Raw genomic sequence first — 20,620 nt, 5'->3', positions numbered from 1 at the left:
GAAAAGAAGAAACACCAAAAAACACAAGCTAGGAGATCGGAGGAAATAAGAACCTCAATTTCAAGAAATATGGTTTCAAGAAATATGGTCATATCTCTCTCTCTCTTAGTTATATTAAAGATATGTTTTATCTTATCAAAAAGTAAAAAGTTAAAAATATAATTATCGGCGGGGCCACCATAGATATATATATATATATATATATATATGATACAATTCCTGATGATCTTAATTCCGGTGGAAGTGCGACCTAGAAAGGGGGCAACGATATAGTTGTTTGTTATGGAGGCGGTTTCTGCTTTTTAAGTTTCGTCATGATAGATATTTAGGCAGCGCACATGAAAGCTAACCGTTGGTTATTCTCTCTATTAAGACAGAATGTATTCTTTGACTCAATAAATATCTCAGACAACGACATTCCAATCTGGTGAAACAGTGAGAAATCGACTTAGAACTTTGAGCAGCTGTGAACCTCTGCAATCTGCATGATCGTCGGCCGATCTACAGCATGCTCTAGCAAAAATCAAGCGCACACACAGTCACAGAGAGAGCAGGAGATCGCAATCGGCCATGTCGTTCTCGTTCTTCAAGCCGTCGAGGCCCAAAACCCCGCCGGAGGTAGCCAAGGCCATCAAGGACAGCCTCGTCGCACTCGACACCAAAACCGTCGTCGAAGTTAAAGCCCTCGAAAAGGTCTCTCTCTTTCTTTCTTGTAAATGTCGCGAAATTACTACCAGATTCATGGTTCTACGATCAATTTGTACGAGAATTAATATCATTCCCCTCGCGATTGTTGATTGCGACAATCTTGACGTCGAGATTTTGCTTAGGTGTTGTTTGGCTACACCTGCAGTGTAATTTTGTTTCTAGAAGCGAGAGAAGTGAAAGGCTTTCGCTTTGCAAATTCTACGGTACATAAAAAGGGGAAATTAGTTTATATTACTATCATGCAAATGCTGTCTAAGGAGGAAATTGAAATGGCTACAAACGTTCATGGATTAAGATGCTTTATAATTTCCAGGGTATTATACCACGTACATTTTCTTAAACATTTGCTATAGTTAAGATTTTGTCACTTCAACGTTTATATACGAGAAATATAGTAAATACTGAAGTGATAAATGCTGAATTATAGAAGTGATAAATACCGATATGTCAACATCGTGATCATTTAGTTGAAAACATGGTTCTGATGTGAGGAAGAAAATCTACATGATAGAATTAAGAATTTCTAAGGATCCTGATCTAAATTTCATTTTGGAACCATTTTCTAGTAAGAGTTTTGTTATGGAAGGAAGTTAGAAAAAATAAAAAAAAAATCCATGAGTGTTAGTCATTTATTGTGTTGGAATTGGTTTTTTTGTTATGTTTTTTTTGGATATTGATGCTTGTTTTTATGTACTAAAGGCCCTGGAAGAAGTCGAAAAGAATTTCGGAACTATGAGATGTATGCTTTGCGGAGATGGGGAGGCCGAACCAAATATGGATCAGGTCACACAGCTGGTCCAAGAAATATGTAAAGAAGACATTATTGCTCTTCTGATTCACAAATTACCGACATTGGGATGGGAAGTAAGTTTTTTCAGGAGTTTTAGTGAGCACTTTGTTGCGCATATGGCTTAACCGATTTCTCACATTGATGTAGTGCTTTTGACGCAGGCAAGAAAGGATTTAGTTCACTGCTGGTCCATATTTTTGAAGCAGAAGGTTGGCACCACGTTTTGCTGTGTGCAATACATTGAAAACCATTTGGAGTTACTAGACTCTCTTGTGGTGTGGTGAGTTTTTTTTTTAAATATTTTCCTTCATCTTTTTATTTAATCTTTTTCTTTGCCCCATTTGTTTTGTTTTTTCTCATGCACATTGGAGGTATATCCTTATCAAATCAAAAAAGTCACACTGGATATTATAACAACTTGACGAGATTATTCCCCTTCTATCTCTATTATGGCTTTCCACTATTTTGTGGAGTCTGTGCTCTGGTAATTACAGAATTTTCATGGGGGAGATGTAGTGAGAAAAATGCTGCCATACTTCGGCAGAGTGTTGTTACTAATGTTGAAAGGATTTTGCATTAGATTATTTTGGTTATTAAGGTCCCACCAATTATAGTCAACTTTGATTCTATGTAGAAATTCAATTTTGATTCTTGCATTGTTTACTTACCATCAAATATTTAGTGCCCCACTTAAATGTTTTAGCCTTGCCTGCCGATTATTGCTATTTTTCGTAGTAGCTATTCTTTCTCTTGAGTTGTTATGTACTTACCATCCAGTGCAGCCGATTATTGCTATTTTTTGTAGTAGCTATGCTTCTCTTGAGTTGTTATGTACTTACCGTGTACTTACCATTCAGTCCTGTGTTATTAGTAAACTTAATAAGATAATGTTGTGTGTGACTTATTGTTATCTTTTCCGACCAGGTATGATAACAAGGAAATTGCTTTAAATTGTGGAAATATGTTGAGGGAATGCATCAAATTCTCGACACTTGCAAAGTAAGATATTCAAATTTTCATGTTTTTCATTTCTTTTCCTTTTTCTTCTCTAATTCTTGTTTCGTAATAATCCTGCTAAAGTTGGTGCAATTTTGTGAAAGGAGCTCCATTGTTACTCCTTCATCGGTGATGATTGTACAGGATTGTATAGAAAAAGAAGTGATTTAATTTTGTGCTTGGGCATATTTAGTATGCTTCCAGTTCACAAAACTTCCAAATGTGACTTTTCCTTCATCACTATCACCCCCATTATTTTTGAGCTGTATTTCATTGTTTAGATACAAAAATCTACTCGCATACAATTTGCGCATACGGAATTATTGCATTTTTTGATATCATATATTGTTGGTTGTTACTTGTCATGGTTTATTTACAAGGTTGCTTGGTTTTAGAAGTGACAAAGCCTGAGGCATTAGCCTAAAATCCGAAGATTATCCTCAACTTAGGATGTATTCACTTATGTATTGTTATTACTTTTCCTTTTTTTTTTTTTTTTTGAAGAGTTATTACTTTTCCTAAACATAGTCCCCTCCTCTTTAACTACCTTATTTGCAGTTCCACCCATCCTAGCATCTAACGTTAAATGGATGGAAAATGGCATGTATGTGCATGACTTTTTTTTTTTTTTTTCCCTTTTGTTGGGGTGGCCGAATCACCCCTCAATTGTGAGGGGATGGTTCGGTTGTTTGTAAATTGGCAAGAGGGTAGCCGAACAAACCTCACAAGGTAGGGGTGGCAAATTGTGGGGGTGGTTTAACCACCCTTGAAATGGTCAAGGGATGGCAGAACCACCCCCACAAGGTTGAAGGGGTCGTTTGGGCACACCTTGAGTTATTTAAAAAAAAAAAAAAAAAAATTTAGAAATAATTTGGGCATTTCAAGTAAAAAAATTGGCATTTGTATGTCACGTGTCATTTTTTGTCCATTTTACTGCCAAATGCTAACTGAAGTTGTAATAACGAAGTGGTAGTTTGGGGAGTTTAAATGTTACTTTGTAAAGTTTGGTGACCTAAGTGCCAATGGCCCAATGGGGTGTAAGTTTGAGGAGGTTAAGTGTATTTTTTCCAAATGCAAAAGATGATTTTTTATTTTCTGCCACTTCTTTTTAAGAATCATTTCTGACTCTGAATCCATTTTATGAAATTTATCATAAGTTTTTAAGTTTTCCCTTCATGTGAAGCCTCTAGCTCATTTTCACCTAGTTTTTTTTTTTTTTTTTTGGGGGGTGGGAGGATCTTTTATATGTGTTTAAGCTTTCATTGACAAATATTACTTTTATCACCTTTTGGGTGGCCTGCTTAAATTAAATGAATACTATAAACATGTGTCTTGGAACTGCTTAAACACATAATGGGTTAAGTTTTCTAGACCAACATTCAGAAATATGGCAGTTTGATCACCAAACTTTATATTTAAGTGGTATCTCTCCTTTTTTGTTTTTGTTTGAGGCATTCTGGTGTTCACCCAATATTTCTGGGACTTGTAGGGTTCAAAGTTCTTCTATTGTGTTGTTGAAGAAAAAGTAAAAGGAATTTGGTTGTCCTTGTACGGAGTGTGATGGGGGACATATCATAGCTTCAGATATTGAGGATTTGTCACTCGCTTTAAAATTGTTGTTTTACAGTCCTTTAAAACTTCAAATTCCAATCTGATTGCAATGCTACAATGTTGTTAATCAAAAAGTAGTTCTTGTGGTCTTTGCTTATGTTAGGGAATTTTGGCTTTCATGCTTATCTTGTTGCAAGCAAGTGTTTTTTTTTTTTCTTTTTTTCACGCGTTTAAATTTTGTAGTGATTTTTCAGATACATATTGGAGGCTCCAAGCTTTGAGTTGTTCTTCAAATTTGTGGAGTTGCCTACTTTTGATGTTGCTTCTGATGCATTTTCTACCTTTAAGGTTAGTTCCTCTATTCTTTTGTGTTTTCCTGTTGAATACTCCAGTCCCTTTCTTTGATATTCCTTTATATGCCCCTAAATAAATGTTTGGCAGGATCTGCTTACTAAACATGGAACGGTGGTCTCCGAATATTTGACTGCTCATTATGATGAGGTTTGGTTGCTTTGTATCTTTCTTACTATCTGAAACTGAACAAATCTGGTCAGCAACTGTTGCGCTGGAACTTTTAATGTATGTTTGATTTAAATATTTTATACATGGAGATCTGCTTGACTACAAATTTTATTGAGAAATAATATTTAGTAGATTCTCATACGACTGCTATACAAATATGATGATGTGGCAATAAATATCAACCATTGATTTTTATTTTTACAAGTCCTATTTGTACTATCACATTGTCATAGTTGTATGACAATTGTATGAGAGTCTACTGAATAGCACTACTCAATTTTTTTGGATGTTAGTATAATAATAATCTTAATTCATGGTTTTTTTGGAGACAATCAAGGACAAATGCCCTGATTTGTATAAGTGCATGGTGCAGGTAGTGAAGATAGCCTCCATGTTATCTTTCAGCTTATCTAATCGGAAATTCTTTTTGCAGTTCTTTGATTCATATGAGAAACTCTTGACATCTACTAATTATGTGACAAGGAGGCAATCTTTGAAGGTTAGCTCTCATGATAGTTTTCTAGTTGCTCTTTGTTTGTTTGATCCATTGGATGTGCTAACAATAGAATGTTCATGAATTTTAGCTTCTCTCAGAATTTCTTTTGGAGTCTCCAAATTCCCATATTATGAAGCGCTACATTTCGGAAGTTCGGTACTTGAAAGTCATGATGACATTGCTGAAGGTATAGGATTATTTTTTCTGTTTTCCTTTATCCTCTATGATTCTTTTGGTGTTATTTTGTTTACATGGGCAATGCTTTTATACTGTTACATGGATGCTTATGGGTTTGGTCATGGAATTTTAGTTTTGTGTAACTGAAGACATGTCTTTATTATTTGCATCGCTTTCATGCTCTTACTCTGTTTTGCTCAGCTTCTCATCTCTACCTGTAGTTTACGTACATACAGTTTTAATTACTGTTATTTTCATATTGAAATCATCACCAAGCAGGCATTTTTCTGCTCTTTATGCCAAGGAGTGAGATCTGATCAATGGTCCAATGCGATCCTAGATTTGTCCTTGTGATACAAATTGAAGTCTAAATTACTTAAGTGCAGATGGGTTGTGGATTGCTAGGTGGGGTCCCTGTTCTATAGGAAACTAGATTATGTAGCAATCTCTTGGCTGTGAATTTCAGATATGTGGCATCGACTGGAGCCATCAAAGCTTTGTTCTTCTATATGCCTGTCTAGCTAGATTGCCTATTCTGCCTCCTGGGTAGGCTCAAACTTTGAGCTGATAATGTTAATTCTTAATGAACTAACAGGAAGCCCAAAGTATATTAGACTAGCTTTCCAATTTTGCTGTATCATTGTTACATTGACAAAAACATGTTTGTAATGTTCCTTCTCTGTGCTTTAACTCTTCTGCTTGTTCGTTATTGTTTTTGCTTGTCTGAGCAGGACTCAAGCAAAAATATTCAGATATCTGCTTTCCACATTTTCAAGGTGATTTGATTACTCTCACTTTTCTCTTTGGTGACTGTAGTTGCTAATTATGCTTATTTTCATGTTCCTTCTGGTGCACTTAAGAAGTACCAAGGGCATCCTGCAAAATATCTATTTCTTTGACAGGCTTTGCTGCTACCATCCATGTTCCTTATTTATTTTTCTTTTTAGGTGTTTGTTGCTAATCCTAACAAGCCCCGAGAAGTAAAGGTTATTCTGGCAAAAAACCATGAGAAATTGCTGGATTTGCTTCAGAATCTCTCTGCCGGCAGAGGTTATTATATTATATCTTTTGGGCAATGTAGTTTCCTAGACAGCAGCGTGTTGACTCCACATGGCTCAAAATACATATAAAACCTTCCTTTTCCGTTGGGGTGATCACTGCTAACTTAATTTACTTTGCAGGTGCTGAAGATGAGCAATTTGAAGAGGAAAAGGAACTGATCATTAAGGAAATCGAAAGAGTATCTGGTTTTGCCTATTCTTGAATGCTAGGTCATGTCTCCTAGTTGTTGCCTCTCCTTTTGGTCTCACTCTCATATCCTATTTTTAAGGTTTAGTGCTTATACTTGGTAATGACTGCAAACACGGTTTGACCAAGAATTAAAAAAAAAAAATCATTTGTTTTGTAGAATTTCAACGCACTAGTAGGAGAGCATCCACAAGAACTGTGTATGTCTATGAATCATGTGGATTCAAAAATCTAACACTTTTGTTGTATAAGGTCTGAAAGAAAATCCTATGTTGTTGATTTGGAGCTATCAAATTAACTCAAATTATATTGCTCGTGACATGTAATGTATTCCCATGAATCTGCCTAATTGTCAGATTTTCAGTCTCGGTATCCAAGAATATAGTTGTGAGAAGTCATTAAGTATGAATGATAAGCATGAGTCTCATCTTTTTATTTATTTAATTTTTTTCTATTCAAAGAGGGGAAAGGGAAAAGGAGTAGTTCTAGAAGGAAGGCGTTTGTTCTATTCTTGTCTATCCAAAAGTAATGTGGCTTTTAAAATTATCATTGAATTTGAAATTAAAAAAAAAAAGGAAAATTATAACAAAAATAAGCAAAATATCTAATTCATGGCCCCTAACTATTGTCAATGACTTTTAATTCATCAAGTCGCGTGAGACACCAATTATCTCTGATCCACCAAATTACTGGGATAGAAATTTATTGTTACATAAAACTCTTCGATAATGAACTTTTGAATACCAACATCAAGAAGTTACTGTCTAGTTATTTTTATTTATTAATGGACAAAGTTTTTTTCTTTTATAAATTAGATTGGAGAAATTTTTTCAATACAAATCTATTAAACTGACATGTATTCAAAGATAATAACTTCATTGAGGATGGTGCACAAAACTACCATTTTGTGCCCACCATTAAGGAGTTGCCACCTCAGCATGGAACATAGTAAGAAAAAAAACAAAAACACCTCATTATATCAGGTTTAATTAATTTTTTTTTTTAAAAAAATGATTTGTAGCCACCCAAGTGAGTGAGGAGCTGCCACCCATGGGTGGCTCGCGGCCACCCCTAGGCCATGGGGGTAGCCGCGTGCCACTCCCAACAAATCTAGGAGTGGCTACGCGGCCACCTCTAGGCCATGGGGTGGCCGCGTGCCACCCCAGATCTGGTGGGAGCGGCCGCGCTGCTAGCAGCCACTAAGGGTAGGTATCGGTCAAAACGGTTCGGTTTTGGCTGTTATCGGTTATTAACCGATAATTTTCGGTTAAACGGTTTCTTAACCGATACCGAACCGATAAGAATTTTAACCGAAATTATCAATTATAACGGTACAGAGTTAAACGGTTCGGTTAAACCGGTTAACCGATTATAAATCTCACATTCTTCAGTGTTCTCTACTTCTCTAACCCCCAAGTACCAAAAGGTAAAAACTCTTACCTGAATTGAATCTTTGATGCTAAAAGAGACGTATGTGAGAGCAGATGGGGGCGGATGTTGCGAGAACTAGAAAGAGAAAAAAAAAAAGAAAAAAGGGAAGAAACCCATTATCCTGCAATGGTTAAAAGGAAAAGAAAGAAAAACAATGACGAAGAAAGAGTCTACTGCGTGGGAGGAGGAGAAAAAAAAGAAAAAAAGAAAAAAAAGAAATATGTGGCGTGGGAATTGGGAAGAGAAGGAAAATAAAGAAAAACAATGAGGAAGAAAGAGTCTGCTGTGTGGGAGGAGGAGAAAAAAAAAAAGAAAGAAAAGAAAAGAAATATGTGGCGTGGGAATTGGGAAAAGAAATGGTGAGAAGGAAAAGAAAGAAAAACAAAGGAAGAAAGAGTCTATAGGGGCTTGAACCCACGACCACGAGGATTTGAGCCTTGTGCTCTAGTTCCCTATCAACTATACTAGACTAGTTTTGTTACTAGCCTTCCCCCATACCGGTTCTTATCGGTTAAAACGGTTAACCGATAACAAAAGGTTAATTGGACCGAACCGAACCGATAAGAATTTCGGTACAAAATTTTTAACTGATAAGAATATCGGTTAAACGGTTATAGTTAATATCGGTTCGGTCGAAGCCGGTAGACGGTCGATTAAACAGTAACGGTTAATTTGCCCACTCCTAACAGCCACCCCCTTCTAATTTGTGTGTGAGTTTTTTTTTTTTTTTTTTTTTTTCAAGTTTTTTTTTGTTTATATTTGATATAATCAGGTGTGGTGTGTTTTTTTTCTTCGAAATTTGAGTTTGGTAGATGGGCTTAGGTGTCACTTTTTGATTGGTGGCACAAACCCATCCCTTTGTGCCATGACGGCAGAGAAAATGCACTTGTATTCAAAATGTAAGAATATAAGTGTTTCTTATATGCACGTGAAAATTACATATTTCATTAGAAATATAGTGAGAACCATGTGCATTATGACAGTTTAATAAAAAGTTATTTACGTAAGAAATTTAATTTTGTTTTTACAAATATAGTAGAGAAATGTCGTATGAATAATTAATTATAGAATTACAGAGCGCCTAACATGCCAAGCAGTTCACGTCCAAGCGGAATTTGATTAATGCTAAAAATTATTACCAAAAAAAAAAAAAAAACAGATTAATGCTAAAATTGCAAGTTGGTGTACAAAAGTTAATATATTTGTAAAATCAGCCAGTTCACGTCAGAGGTTGACCCCTACAAATATTAACAAATGCCATTAATGGCATCATTTTCATATCCCTTTTGCCTGATGAAGAGCTTCCTAATTACTCCCCTCCTCCTATAACAGACGCTCACCGCGTAAACGCTTCAAATATCAAACCCACCCCTCAAACCCCCCAAACACTCTGTAATTCTCCAAATATCAATTCCCTGCCTCCCCATGGATTTCTTCAAGTCCGCCTTCTCCGACGACCCTCACCCCTCCGATCCTCACAACAACGAAGCTGCGGATCCGAACCCCGACCCGAACCCTACTGGCGCTTGGAGCTTCGGCGGGCTCATCAAGACGATCGCGTCGAGATCGGAGTCGGTGATCCTGAACTACCGGCGGGACCTCGAGGAGTTCGGGTCCGGGCTGAAGAAAGAAACGGCGGTGATCCGGGAAGTCGCCTCGCGCGCCGTCGAGGACCTCCCTGGGTCGTTCGAGGTCGGCGCGTCCGTCGCTCAGGAGTCGCTAGAGTCGGTCGGCCAGGCCATCGACAATATCGGGAGCTCCGTCTGGAAATCGACAGCCGAGATCATTGCTCACGGTAGGGACTCTCTTCTAGCTCCTGACCTCGATTCCAATTCCTCTGATAATGATAATAGTAATAATTCTAACACTAAGCAATTGAATCGTAGTAGTAGTAACAGTCAAGGTTTGGATTTGAAACGGTATAGTAGGTTTGATGCTCAATTGCGTGCGATTCAGTGTGATATGAATACGTATTTGGAGGAACCGGAGGATTTGGAGGGTTACAATGAGTGGAAACCAGGGTTTGTGATGGAGGAGAAGAGGGAGGAGATTGGGAATTTGATTGGAGAGAATGGGGCAGTTGGAGAGATATATGGGAAGCTTGTTCCGAGTGGGGTTGATGAGGAGAGCTTTTGGACTAGGTATTTTTATAGGGTGCATAAGCTGAGACAAGTGGAGGATGCGAGAGCAAAGCTTGTGAAGCGAGCAATTTCCGGGGAAGAGGAGGATTTGAGTTGGGATTTTGATGACGAAGATGGAGAGAATGATGGGTCCGAGTCAAAGGTCGAATCAAGAAGTAATGGTGATGTTGGAAATGTTGAGGTTGGATTGGAGAGAGAGAATGATGATGCGGGTGGTGGCGGTAAGTTGGAAGTGAGATCGGATGAGAAAGGGGTGGTGGAGGGGAAGACGGATGGTGTGGAATCTGGGAGAGATAGTGATGTTTCAGTTGTTTCAAGCCAGCCGTTGTCGCCAGAGGAAGATCTTGGGTGGGATGAGATTGAAGACATTGGAAGCACTGATGAGAACATAGGGGATGCTGTTGGCAGCGCAGATAGGGTTGATTTGCGTAAGCGGCTGAGTGCAGCAGAGGAAGACGAGGATTTGAGTTGGGATATTGAAGATGGTGATGATAATGTGCCTGCTAAATCGTGATTAGTTCAGCTTTTATAGATCAGAGGTGTTCTGACTCAATAAAATTGAGTCTATACCCTCCCTGATTGGGTTCCCCTGCAAAGTTCCATTTACATGTTAGTGATATTCGATTATTTGGTGTTTATAAATTAATTTGTAAATATTCGACTTTGTATCTGTTCTTTTTAGTTGAAACTTATCAGATTCATCCTATTGTTTCATTTTGTAATTAATTCAATTTGGAACTTTCAATAACCCCCCTCCACTCTCTTAATGGAAGGTCCTTGCACAACCCAATATTTTGTATTAACTTACCATTCAACTTAAAGACTATATCGAGCCAGTGGTGCTTGTCATGACCAAATATATGATGTTCTATGATTATATTGGCATGATCGACATTTGGTAGAGATTGTCAATTTGCTGCTGAACACCAATGACTTGGATCAGTTCCATAACTTTTACATGGAGTTGTTTTCATGATTTTAGCTTTATCTAGGACCATATCCTTCAAATTATAGGCAAATTTTCTTACTTTTTTGACCGGCTTTCTTCTTACTGTATATTAAAGCCAGAATGTCTTATCTTTTTTTGCAATGGATTGGAACCCAAGCATTGGGCAATCCAATCCACCTGCTGATATGGTAGAGTGTGTTATGCTTTTCTTCTTTCCAAATCAACTTAAAGAATCATTTCCCCCACCCCTTTTCTCCTTTCATGTTACTTGTAGAATCAGTGGCTTGGGTAAGCTCAGCTTCTTTGAATGCTTGACCCTGGTGTGATCCTGTATTAGGGTTTAATTACTTTTAGTGACCATTAAAATCTCAATGATCTAAAGCTGGAAGATTTCTTGCATATTCTCAAATCATTGTACCCCATGTGGCTGAGACACCGCCGGCAGCTGCCTCAACAGAGAGGCAGGCTGCCATTTTCTATTCTCCCATTCGTCTTCCATTCATCTTTTCTTTTTCTTTTCTTTTTTTCTTTTTTTTAATTAAATCAACCATTGGATGGACTAATGGTTGATTTAAAAATAAAAAAAATACAAAAAATGAAAGAATACAAAATAGCAAGTCCTTATTCTGAATTTCATAATTAAAAAAAAATATCTAAATTAAACTACCATGGAATAAGGGGTTTGTTTTGGAGAGTACATTTGGCTAGGGCATACTGCCAGCTCTCTCGAACAAAACAAGCTCTTTTAAATAGCATTATTTCCACGTGATAAAATAAACGTAATTTAAAAAATAATAATAATAAAAATTAAGCTATATATTGTTTGACTTTTTTAAAGGAATAAAACAAAATTGATTATACCAATTTGCAATAAACTTCATATAATATTAAAATTTGTTGAGGGTTCAGTGTGGTATGCAAAAAATAAATTAAGTAACTTGCACACAACTTCCATCCAATTTTTTTACAAAAAGTAAGCACCAATCAAATTTTTATATAATAAAAAATGTAAATATATAAAATATAAAAACTATAAATACATAAAATATATGTAAATTTAAAACTAAAAAAATTATTATTATTATTATTATTCTTTAAAAAAAGTTGGAAGAGGGCCTTCACTTCAAACTCTTCATCACCAGAGTGGTTGCTTGCATTTTTGTCGTTCACCATCAGACTGGGTTATTCAAAGCTCTAATACTAATTGACGTAACGAAAGCGATAACAGTGATTGAAAAGCTATGTTTTCAATTCATATATTAACACACAACGATAATGAAAACTAAATTATTATTGAACTAAAAAAAAATTGGATTCTCCATACAATCATGATTCTTTTATAACAAACCGGAGCTTAGAAGGGTAAGAAACTAATTTCAGCACTAACCTAAAATTGACCTAAAATTGACCAAATCGCATAAAGATTGAAATTCATGGAAATAAGAAAAGTCTAAATGTCAAAAAGTGAACCAAATCAATAAAGAACTCAAATGGGATTGAGTTGATTGGTCGCCAAAATTAGAAGATAGCTCAAATTAGTTTGCATCCAATGATCTACTCGAGCGGACTTCTAGCCGCGCATTTTGTTTGGACTTGGCTCGAGAGGACTTCTAACGAAATACTTTATCTTGACTTGGCTCGATCCAATTTCTGGCGGACTTCGAGTTAACTTCTAGCAAATTTCTAACGGAGTTGATTGAGCAAAAGAGAATATCAATTTGTAATTATTAGAATTTTCACCGGCAGAATTTCAAACTTTGGATAATATAAGTTTAGTGGAGCCAATTGTATACAGATGATTTTCAAAGAATAAGCCTCCTTATCAATCGAGTCTCTGACCATCAAACTGGCCATCTTACCATCCAACTGGCTATCTGAAACTCTTATCAATTGAGTATCTGACCATCTAACTGGCTACTTACAGCGCCGCCGCAGGGCAGGGCTGCCAGGGAAAGAGGCTAAAGGGTAAGAAAAAAGATTACTGCTTAACAAGGCTAAGAGCAAGAAACCAATTAAGAAGACAGGCTACCTAAGGAAGTGGAAGCTTCTTATTTGTGCAGAATTACTTTATTGAAATAATAATAATAATAATAAAAGAAAAGAAAAAACAAAAAACCAGGCAAGAAGCTGCAGATAATAATGAAAGCTGATTACACATTTAACCTTCTTTTCTCATATGCAATTACTTAGAAAGGCTACAGCCTGCCAAGGAGTGCTGCCAAAGAGGAATATTATTCAATCATGCAGGCCAAACACCGACGTGTTTACTGGATATCAAGCTGACTTTTCGCATGACAAAAAGTAGGCCAAAATAATCAAAAAGGGTCGATGCCACTTTACCGTACTAGCGGCTTCTTCTCGAGCAAAATGTAGAACAAACAAAACACAAAGAAGTTGCCCATATTGCAGCCAGAAAATGGGAAACAAAGCATATAAAATATATTTGCCGAGTATGATAAGGCAAATTTAAACTAGAATCTGCAAGTCATAAACAGCCAACTCGGTTGTAAAATAGTATAGGGAAACATATCTTATACACAATTTTGTGTTCAGTTTTAGATGATAATATGCGTACTACCGTTTGATTGATCAGCCAAAACCCAGACCGCCAACAAAGTGCCCAACACAGCTAATTGTTGGCCTGTCTCAACATCCGCAAAATGGAAAGGAACAGGTTCAGAACATCCAGATAAAGAGTAATGGAGGCCCAAATGTACTCATCATATGTGAAGCGCTTGATCAGGTTGTCAGTGTCATATACAATGTAGCCCGAGAAAATTATAGCACCCATTGCACCATAAATAGCAACAGATGTTGAGCCAAGCGGGAAGAACATCTGCACAACACAGGATCCACCAAGTCAGACCAATACTGCACATGCATGTACATGTGTGAATATGTTCATACTGAACCTTTTTATTTTTTATTTTTTATTTTTTATTATTATAACTGGGGTATCTGGGGTTTTGGCCCGGCTAGATCCCCAGGACACTGTGCAAAGCGTCCCCTGCACACGGGTCTGGTAAAGCTCAAACTTTTCCAGTGAGCGTGGTCCCATTGGGGTTGAAACTTGGACATAATGTTTCTTGAGGCACCAAAGCCAAGTGAGTTACATTGAACTAATTAAGAACATGTCCAGGTAAATGAAAGCAGGATCTGACCTGGAGAAAACCAGTAAGGATAAGGACAAACAGGCTGGTGAATAAGATTGGTCCAAGATAGCTGAAGTCCTTGCCCTTCTTAGACGCCCAGAAAGTATACCCAGTTAAGGACGAAACCACAGCTGAGGTTAAAATTAATGCTTCAAGCACAAGTTTTCCTGCATGAACGCAATGCAAAAAGGATAATCAGATCACGGTCCTAAGAATTCATATTTCATCCTAGAATTCTCTGCAGGAAATACTTACCATCTGTGTTAGCACAGCTTACACCAACTGTAAGGCTCAGCGACAAGGTGAAAAGCCCAAGGAAGATAAAGTTCAGGGGGTGCTTTTGTTGATATACATACATGGGCCACAACACTGCACATCAATAACAAAAACAAGACACATGAAGGATCCAACTGAGTCGACAGAGAGTGAAAAAATTGACTAACACTAGCACGGCTGATGTAAGTTCAACTTAGCATAAACTAGCTTTCAAGCAATCTACATATCCAGCTGAGAGTATCATCTGCTTCAGGTATGGCATCAATATGGAAATTACTAATTTTTTTTTCATTTTTTTTATTGATAAAGTTATACATGCACCCAGTGGATCTTCAAACCCTGAGTACACCCTCCAGCCAGTTCTTATTTGAGCCAGAAAGGACGAGTCTTTGAGAGCTCCACATAAACTTATGTCCACAATGCTCACTCATAATGATACAATAGAAGTTGAACCAAGCAAATTTAGGTTCGAATTTTCCTTGGTGAGAATCCTGTTAGTAAAAAATCTCTCTTTTTGGTAGATAATTATATCGCAGAAAATGTACACATTTTTGTTAAATATGAGTCAACAAAACCCAATAAAAAAAAATAAAAAATAAAAAATAAAAAAACATTTTGAAAATCATTTTAGTTACTCATCTTGCTGGGAAGCAAGAAATCATAATGGGAATTCTCATATACCAATCTCGAATTTTCCAACAAGCAAAAATTAAATCACCGCAAGCAAGAACATCGAAACACTATCAATCTCAGAATAGTGTAAACAAATAGACCAACAATCAAACGCCCATCAAATAAGACCCGATCTCACTCTTTAAAAAACCCCTCTTTCTAAATAAGAAAGAGCATCATCTATCTCACTCACGCATAAACATTCATAACAGCAAAAACACAGATCACCAAAAAAAACAAGTTAATTCACGAAATACCCAGATCACAAATCGATACACACATATACACAAAATACATGACAAAAAAGCGAAGCCAAAGGGCGGAATCTGAGGGTTTACGTACAGATGAGGGGTAGGAACATGAGGAAGAGCAACAGCCCAGAATTGCCTCGGAGGAGATCGTTGATCGGGGAGTAGAGGACGGTGACGAAGGTGACGAGGGTGGTAAGGACAAGCTGGGCGGCAAGGATACCGTAGACCTTGCGTATGAAGCCCCATCGGAGCTGGTTCTCGCCGTAGCTAAGACCCGGGTACAGGGTCTCCCCTGACTCAAGGTCAACCTCCTCACCACCCTTCGAGGTCACACCCGCGTATCCGTCTTTGAACATCATCTTCTCTGTTTTCTCTTCGTCTCTCTGGATTTTCTCTCTGATTTGTTCCCTATTACCTCGTTGGTGGATGATGACTCTCCACGTTTTCTAGGTACTTTCGTCGATATAGTAATCCAAGTTGTAATTATTATTATTATTAGAAAACAAATTAAGTTTTTTTTTTTTTTTTTTTTTTTGTAAAAATGACATATCAGCATAAAATAACAAAATAAATTGTGAAAACTAAAAATGCTAAATTTTTATATTTTTGCAAAATTTAAAAATTAAAAAAATTAAAAAAAATAAAAAATCAAAAGAAAAAGATAAATATTTGTTGTTGTTTCGATACTCACTTTTGTTGTTTTACGCTGATGTGGTATTCTCTTTATGGAAGGCAAAAACTTGGTCTGTGCCAAATCAATTATAAGTTACGGGTCCTCAAGAGATAGTTCAATCGGCTGGGACCACGCCTAATAAAGCGAAGGTTACTAGTTCGAATTTCCTTCTCCCTCTTGTGCGAACATGTAAAAAAAAAAAAAAAATTATAAGTTACGGCAAATGCTAAGTACTCTCCTGGTGTTTTCCTACTCCCACGTCCTCGATAGATATTATTTTCTAAAAACTGAGTGAGATAAATAAATGCCACTTTTTTTAAAAAAAAAAATTTAAAATAATATTCACCTAAAATTAGGTAAGCACCTAACATTTCTCTTTATATTTCTTTAAGGTTTTAAATTGTTAGATTTATCATTTTTTTCAATTTCATATTTATTATATTTTAAAATGCTATATGCCAATTATCATAAAAGCTCAATAATGTATTTTGAAATTAATAGTAAGAATGGTAATAGGTCGGGTGGTTCCATTACCAACGACTTTACTTTATTTTTTTCTTAAAACGTTATGCACAAAAGTGATGTTGACCTAGCTAGGTTGGAATGGAGAAGTCAATGTCAACGTCTGAGAGGAGGTAGGAAAGTCTGTGTACTTGGCCCCAACCACCCCCAAATGGTTCTCAATTTTTATTTTTTTTTTATTTTTTGACCATTTGATCTTAAAGAAAATAATCACTAACTGAGACAAATGTCTCATATACTAGATATATACTTTATAAATTATAATTATATATATTATATGATATATTTTATATTTATATATAGTTATATTACTATATATTATATAGTAGAAAAATGTCTACATACCTTCCTTATTACTACCTGGTTGTCAATGTTTATCCTAAACTTTAATTTGATTGGAGCGTACTTCTTAATATGTCTAATATTTGTTTTTCCATGTGAATATATGATAACATCTTCTAAATACTTAACTTTGGTATGAAAGGATAACAATTTTTTCCAAATTAAGTTGGAAGAAATTTCTTTAATTCAATTTATTAAACTAACATGTGGCTTTAGAGCATTTGATTCTTACATATATTTTTTAAAATGTATGTGAGAATCATTTGTTTTATTAAAAATGCATGTGAGAATTAAAAATATTTCTTAATAACGCACGTAAGTTTAATAATATGAGTTAGAGGGATTTATTCTAACTCGATTTGGATGAAAAGTTTATTGAGTACAAAATTCAAACTATAGAGGTTAATCCTTATCCACCAGGCATATAAATTTTCAAGAAAATTATTATTCATGAGCACTCATACAAATTTTCAAGTAATGCTTGAAGTTTTTTTTATATCTTTTTTGTGTTATTCCAAGAATGATATGGTTTCTAAAATCACCATTGGGCTTGTGATTAATCATCATTGAATTTTAATCAAATGGTAATTTTAAAAAGCACCTCATTTTTAGAATGACACAAGATGAACGCAAGAGTGACTTCTAAAATTACTCCAAATTCCCCTTCGAAAATTGAATTTTTATGCACGTTTGACCTTCACATTTTTTTCCCAAACTACGGCGGAAAGGCACTATAAGTAACAATTGCAGCAAGTTGTCTTTGATTCTTAACACATCTTTTAGGACAATCATTGTATTGATCACGCAAAAACGAGGTTGTAATTTGATAATAGTTATGAAAAGTAATTTTTGGTTTTGATTTGAAAAAGTAGATCCATATTTCGTGCAGCAAGCCACCTGAATAACTTTGGGAGATAAATCAACTCTGTAAGTATACCTAGAGGTCAATTAATCTTTGTTAGCACCAAATGGCAAGCCCAAAAGATTCTGAGCAATCAAAATTCAAGAAGAAACCACTGGTTTGTATGATATTTTTACATCAGGAAACTGATTGCATCTTCAGCTGTAAAAATGAAAATTTTAAGAATTAGCAGGGTCCTGTTATCTAGCATAAATACTAGTGATTCAGCTATGAATTTCATCATATTCATCAGTGCCTTCATGACATACCAAATCATGCTAAGAAAAAGCTGCTTGATACTTTTTGCTTCACAATCATTAAAAAAACACCCAACTGATCCTCTTGGTAAATTTGATCATAAATATGGCATAAAAGCTACAAACAACATCCAGAAGAGTATTGATACCTCACATTCATCCTAAGATATCTGCTACTCGTGTTTCGGCAAATCCGGAATTCTCTTTGCAAAGTTTATTAACCAGAGACTGGCATATATGCCTTTTTCGAGAGTATAACCTATCTTCAACATAAAATCTAATACAAGTAAAGAATCATCAGACTGGTCCCTTTGTAAGAGACGGTGGACCAGTCTCTTAAAAGTATCTTCTCTTGGTTTGAGCTTATGCTTCAGCATTTCTAACAACCATTCCATCCCCTCTTTAACATATCCTTGCTCACACAAGCCAGTAATGATATGATCTTGAGTATAGACCATCGGTGTCAGACCCCTACTTTGCATATCATTCCACAACTTTTTGGCTTCTTCAATGTCTCCCACCTGACAAAGCTTTTTAATAATGGGGGTAAATGAGGGAGTTGATGGCTGTAATCCCTGCACCAGGAGTTCATTTAACAGATTTGTACTCTCTACTATCTTGCCTTCCTTGCAAAAACCTCGAATCAGAGTGTTGTATGTGATCACATCACGAACACCACCCTTCCAAGGCATTTCTGCAAACAGCTTATGAGCTTCATCTGTTCTTCCATTTGAACACAACCCTGCAATCATTGTATTGTAACTGACCGTGGTTTCTCTGTAACCTCTATCACACATCTCCTTGTACAGCTTCCTGGCCTCTCCAAGATTACCAATCTTACAGAACCCAAAAATCAGTGCATTGTATGTGTATTCATTTGGAATATAACCCTTCTGAATCATCTCAAACCACAGCTTCCTAGCATTCCCAAGCAATCCCATCTTGCAAAGACCATGAATCATTGTCGTGTACATGACCCTATCGGGGGCATACCCCCTATTCTTTAGATCATTGAAGACCCGAAAACCCTCAAGCGGCTTTCTTTTCTTGCAGAGCCCATTGATGACTTCTTGATATGTAAAAATATCAGGAGCACGGTTTTTTGCAATCATCGTGTGAAGGAGTTCAGATACTTTGGTATATTTCCTCTCCTTACAAAACCCAGATATCAATCTGTTAAAAGCAGCATTTCCAGGGTCTAACCCATCTTCCAAAACCTGTCTAAGAAGTTCATAACCTTTTGAAACTTGGTCATCATCACAGAAAGCTCGAATAAGATACCCAACAGTCTCAACATCAACTTTTGTCAAAACACCAGATTCCATCATCTCTACATATAATTTCCAAACAAGATCAGTCCTCCCAACCTTAAGAAAAGCTGATAAAGCCGAATTCCAAGTAGCTATCGATGGGCAAACTCCAACCCCTCTCAACCTATCAAACACGCCAAGCGCCTCCTCGACCAACCCATCCTCACATAGACACCGAATGTAACACTCCAAAGAAGCCGCCTCGGGCTTAAGACCCGTGTAATCAAGAAAATCTTTTGCAGCAATACAGGCCTTAGCCTCAACAAGCGCATCAAAAAGCGCATTCAACGACAACGAATCAGGTAAGAAACCCCTGTGAGAGCATAGCCAGTGAAAGAAACGGAGCGAGAGAAGCACATTGTTTTGGTGCTTCATTACCTCGTTTAAAAACCTGGGATCAGAGAAATTGAAGGAAGGGAAATCGGAGAGCAGGGTCTGCTCCCATCTGGGTTTCGTTCTCGTGATCTTAGAAACCTCTTTGGCAATCTCCGTGAACTCATTCTGTGCGTTTTGTGATGGTTCGCGATGTGGGTTTGGTTTGGTTTCTTCGTTGCCACAATCACCTTCTTTGTTCTCAAAAGTGAGGCTTCGGATCTGGGTATTGGGGTTTTGGCGAGTGCGAGGGTTTTGGCGAATGAAGACTACGATAGATGATGGTGCCCTCGCCATAAAGTATCACTCTTTGTGATTCTCATCAATGGGATTCTAAGTCTTCAAGCTAAAAACAAAAAATGGAAGCTTTCTATATAGACAATGAATCAAATAGAGGAAAGCTTCAAAATGAACTTACAGATTCATGGGCTCTGAGGCTTGAGGCAGAATTGCAGGAGCGGAACCACAACCTTGAAAATGAAATCTACAAATATCGGAGAAGAAATGGTAGGCCATTGAGCGTGAAAGAAGAGCTTTCGGAGCTCTTTCTTCGCTATATGGGTCTCTTTTTGTTGTATTTTTCTCAACAGGTAAAAAGCCGCTGTTCGGAGCACCGCTTTCTGTAGAACTCGTGGAAGCGTGAGCTCAAGCAGCGGTTTTGCTACATTTCTTAGCATTATTATTTACGGTTAAATACTTTATTTCCCCTGTAGTTTAACTTTTTTATTTTTTTTTCCTTTAAGATTTACTTTTTATACATTATTTATTATCACAGTTAATGAATTGATAATGCTTGATCTGTGGCTTTTGGAATTAATAATCACAGAGGGAGCCGATTGGATTCTGATTAGGAAAATAAATACTGAATTAACAAACATAAGGT

The 20,620-nt window shown here is 36.7% G+C and overlaps 4 protein-coding genes across 4 annotated transcripts; 2 read left to right on the top strand and 2 right to left on the bottom strand.

Moving 5' to 3' along the window:
* The first annotated feature begins 227 nt into the window (after positions 1 to 227).
* LOC132183626 (uncharacterized) lies at positions 228 to 6,807 on the top strand. The gene is made up of 11 exons (XM_059596989.1): positions 228 to 693; positions 1,408 to 1,572; positions 1,660 to 1,778; positions 2,423 to 2,497; positions 4,300 to 4,393; positions 4,487 to 4,546; positions 5,001 to 5,066; positions 5,152 to 5,250; positions 5,972 to 6,016; positions 6,188 to 6,290; positions 6,422 to 6,807. Exons 1-11 carry the CDS (start codon positions 571 to 573, stop codon positions 6,502 to 6,504), a joined length of 1,032 nt encoding a protein of 343 aa, XP_059452972.1. The 5' UTR covers positions 228 to 570; the 3' UTR covers positions 6,505 to 6,807.
* Positions 6,808 to 9,208: 2,401 nt separating this feature from the next.
* LOC132189125 (uncharacterized) lies at positions 9,209 to 10,766 on the top strand. The gene has a single exon (XM_059603663.1). The coding sequence runs from the start codon at positions 9,345 to 9,347 to the stop codon at positions 10,572 to 10,574; it is 1,230 nt and encodes a 409-aa protein (XP_059459646.1). The 5' UTR covers positions 9,209 to 9,344; the 3' UTR covers positions 10,575 to 10,766.
* A 2,660-nt stretch (positions 10,767 to 13,426) lies between these two features.
* LOC132167507 (BI1-like protein) lies at positions 13,427 to 15,803 on the bottom strand. Its single transcript, XM_059578501.1, has 4 exons — positions 15,452 to 15,803; positions 14,417 to 14,530; positions 14,171 to 14,328; positions 13,427 to 13,845 (listed from the first exon to the last, which is right to left on the bottom strand). The coding sequence occupies exons 1-4, from the start codon at positions 15,717 to 15,719 to the stop codon at positions 13,639 to 13,641; spliced, it is 747 nt and encodes a 248-aa protein (XP_059434484.1). The 5' UTR covers positions 15,720 to 15,803; the 3' UTR covers positions 13,427 to 13,638.
* A 2,311-nt stretch (positions 15,804 to 18,114) lies between these two features.
* Positions 18,115 to 20,381, bottom strand: LOC132184598 (pentatricopeptide repeat-containing protein At5g18950). The gene is given in 3 exon segments (XM_059598292.1): positions 18,115 to 18,297; positions 18,300 to 20,083; positions 20,156 to 20,381. Coding segments are annotated over 2 exon segments (1,821 nt in total). The 5' UTR covers positions 20,035 to 20,083; positions 20,156 to 20,381; the 3' UTR covers positions 18,115 to 18,211.
* Positions 20,382 to 20,620: the final 239 nt, after the last annotated feature.

The sequence above is a fragment of the Corylus avellana genome, chromosome ca1, assembly GCF_901000735.1.
Source record: "Corylus avellana chromosome ca1, CavTom2PMs-1.0".
NCBI classification, from domain to species: domain Eukaryota; kingdom Viridiplantae; phylum Streptophyta; class Magnoliopsida; order Fagales; family Betulaceae; genus Corylus; species Corylus avellana.
The sequence above is the reverse complement of the archived record's forward strand: the minus strand, read 5'-3'. Positions and strand labels throughout refer to the sequence as shown.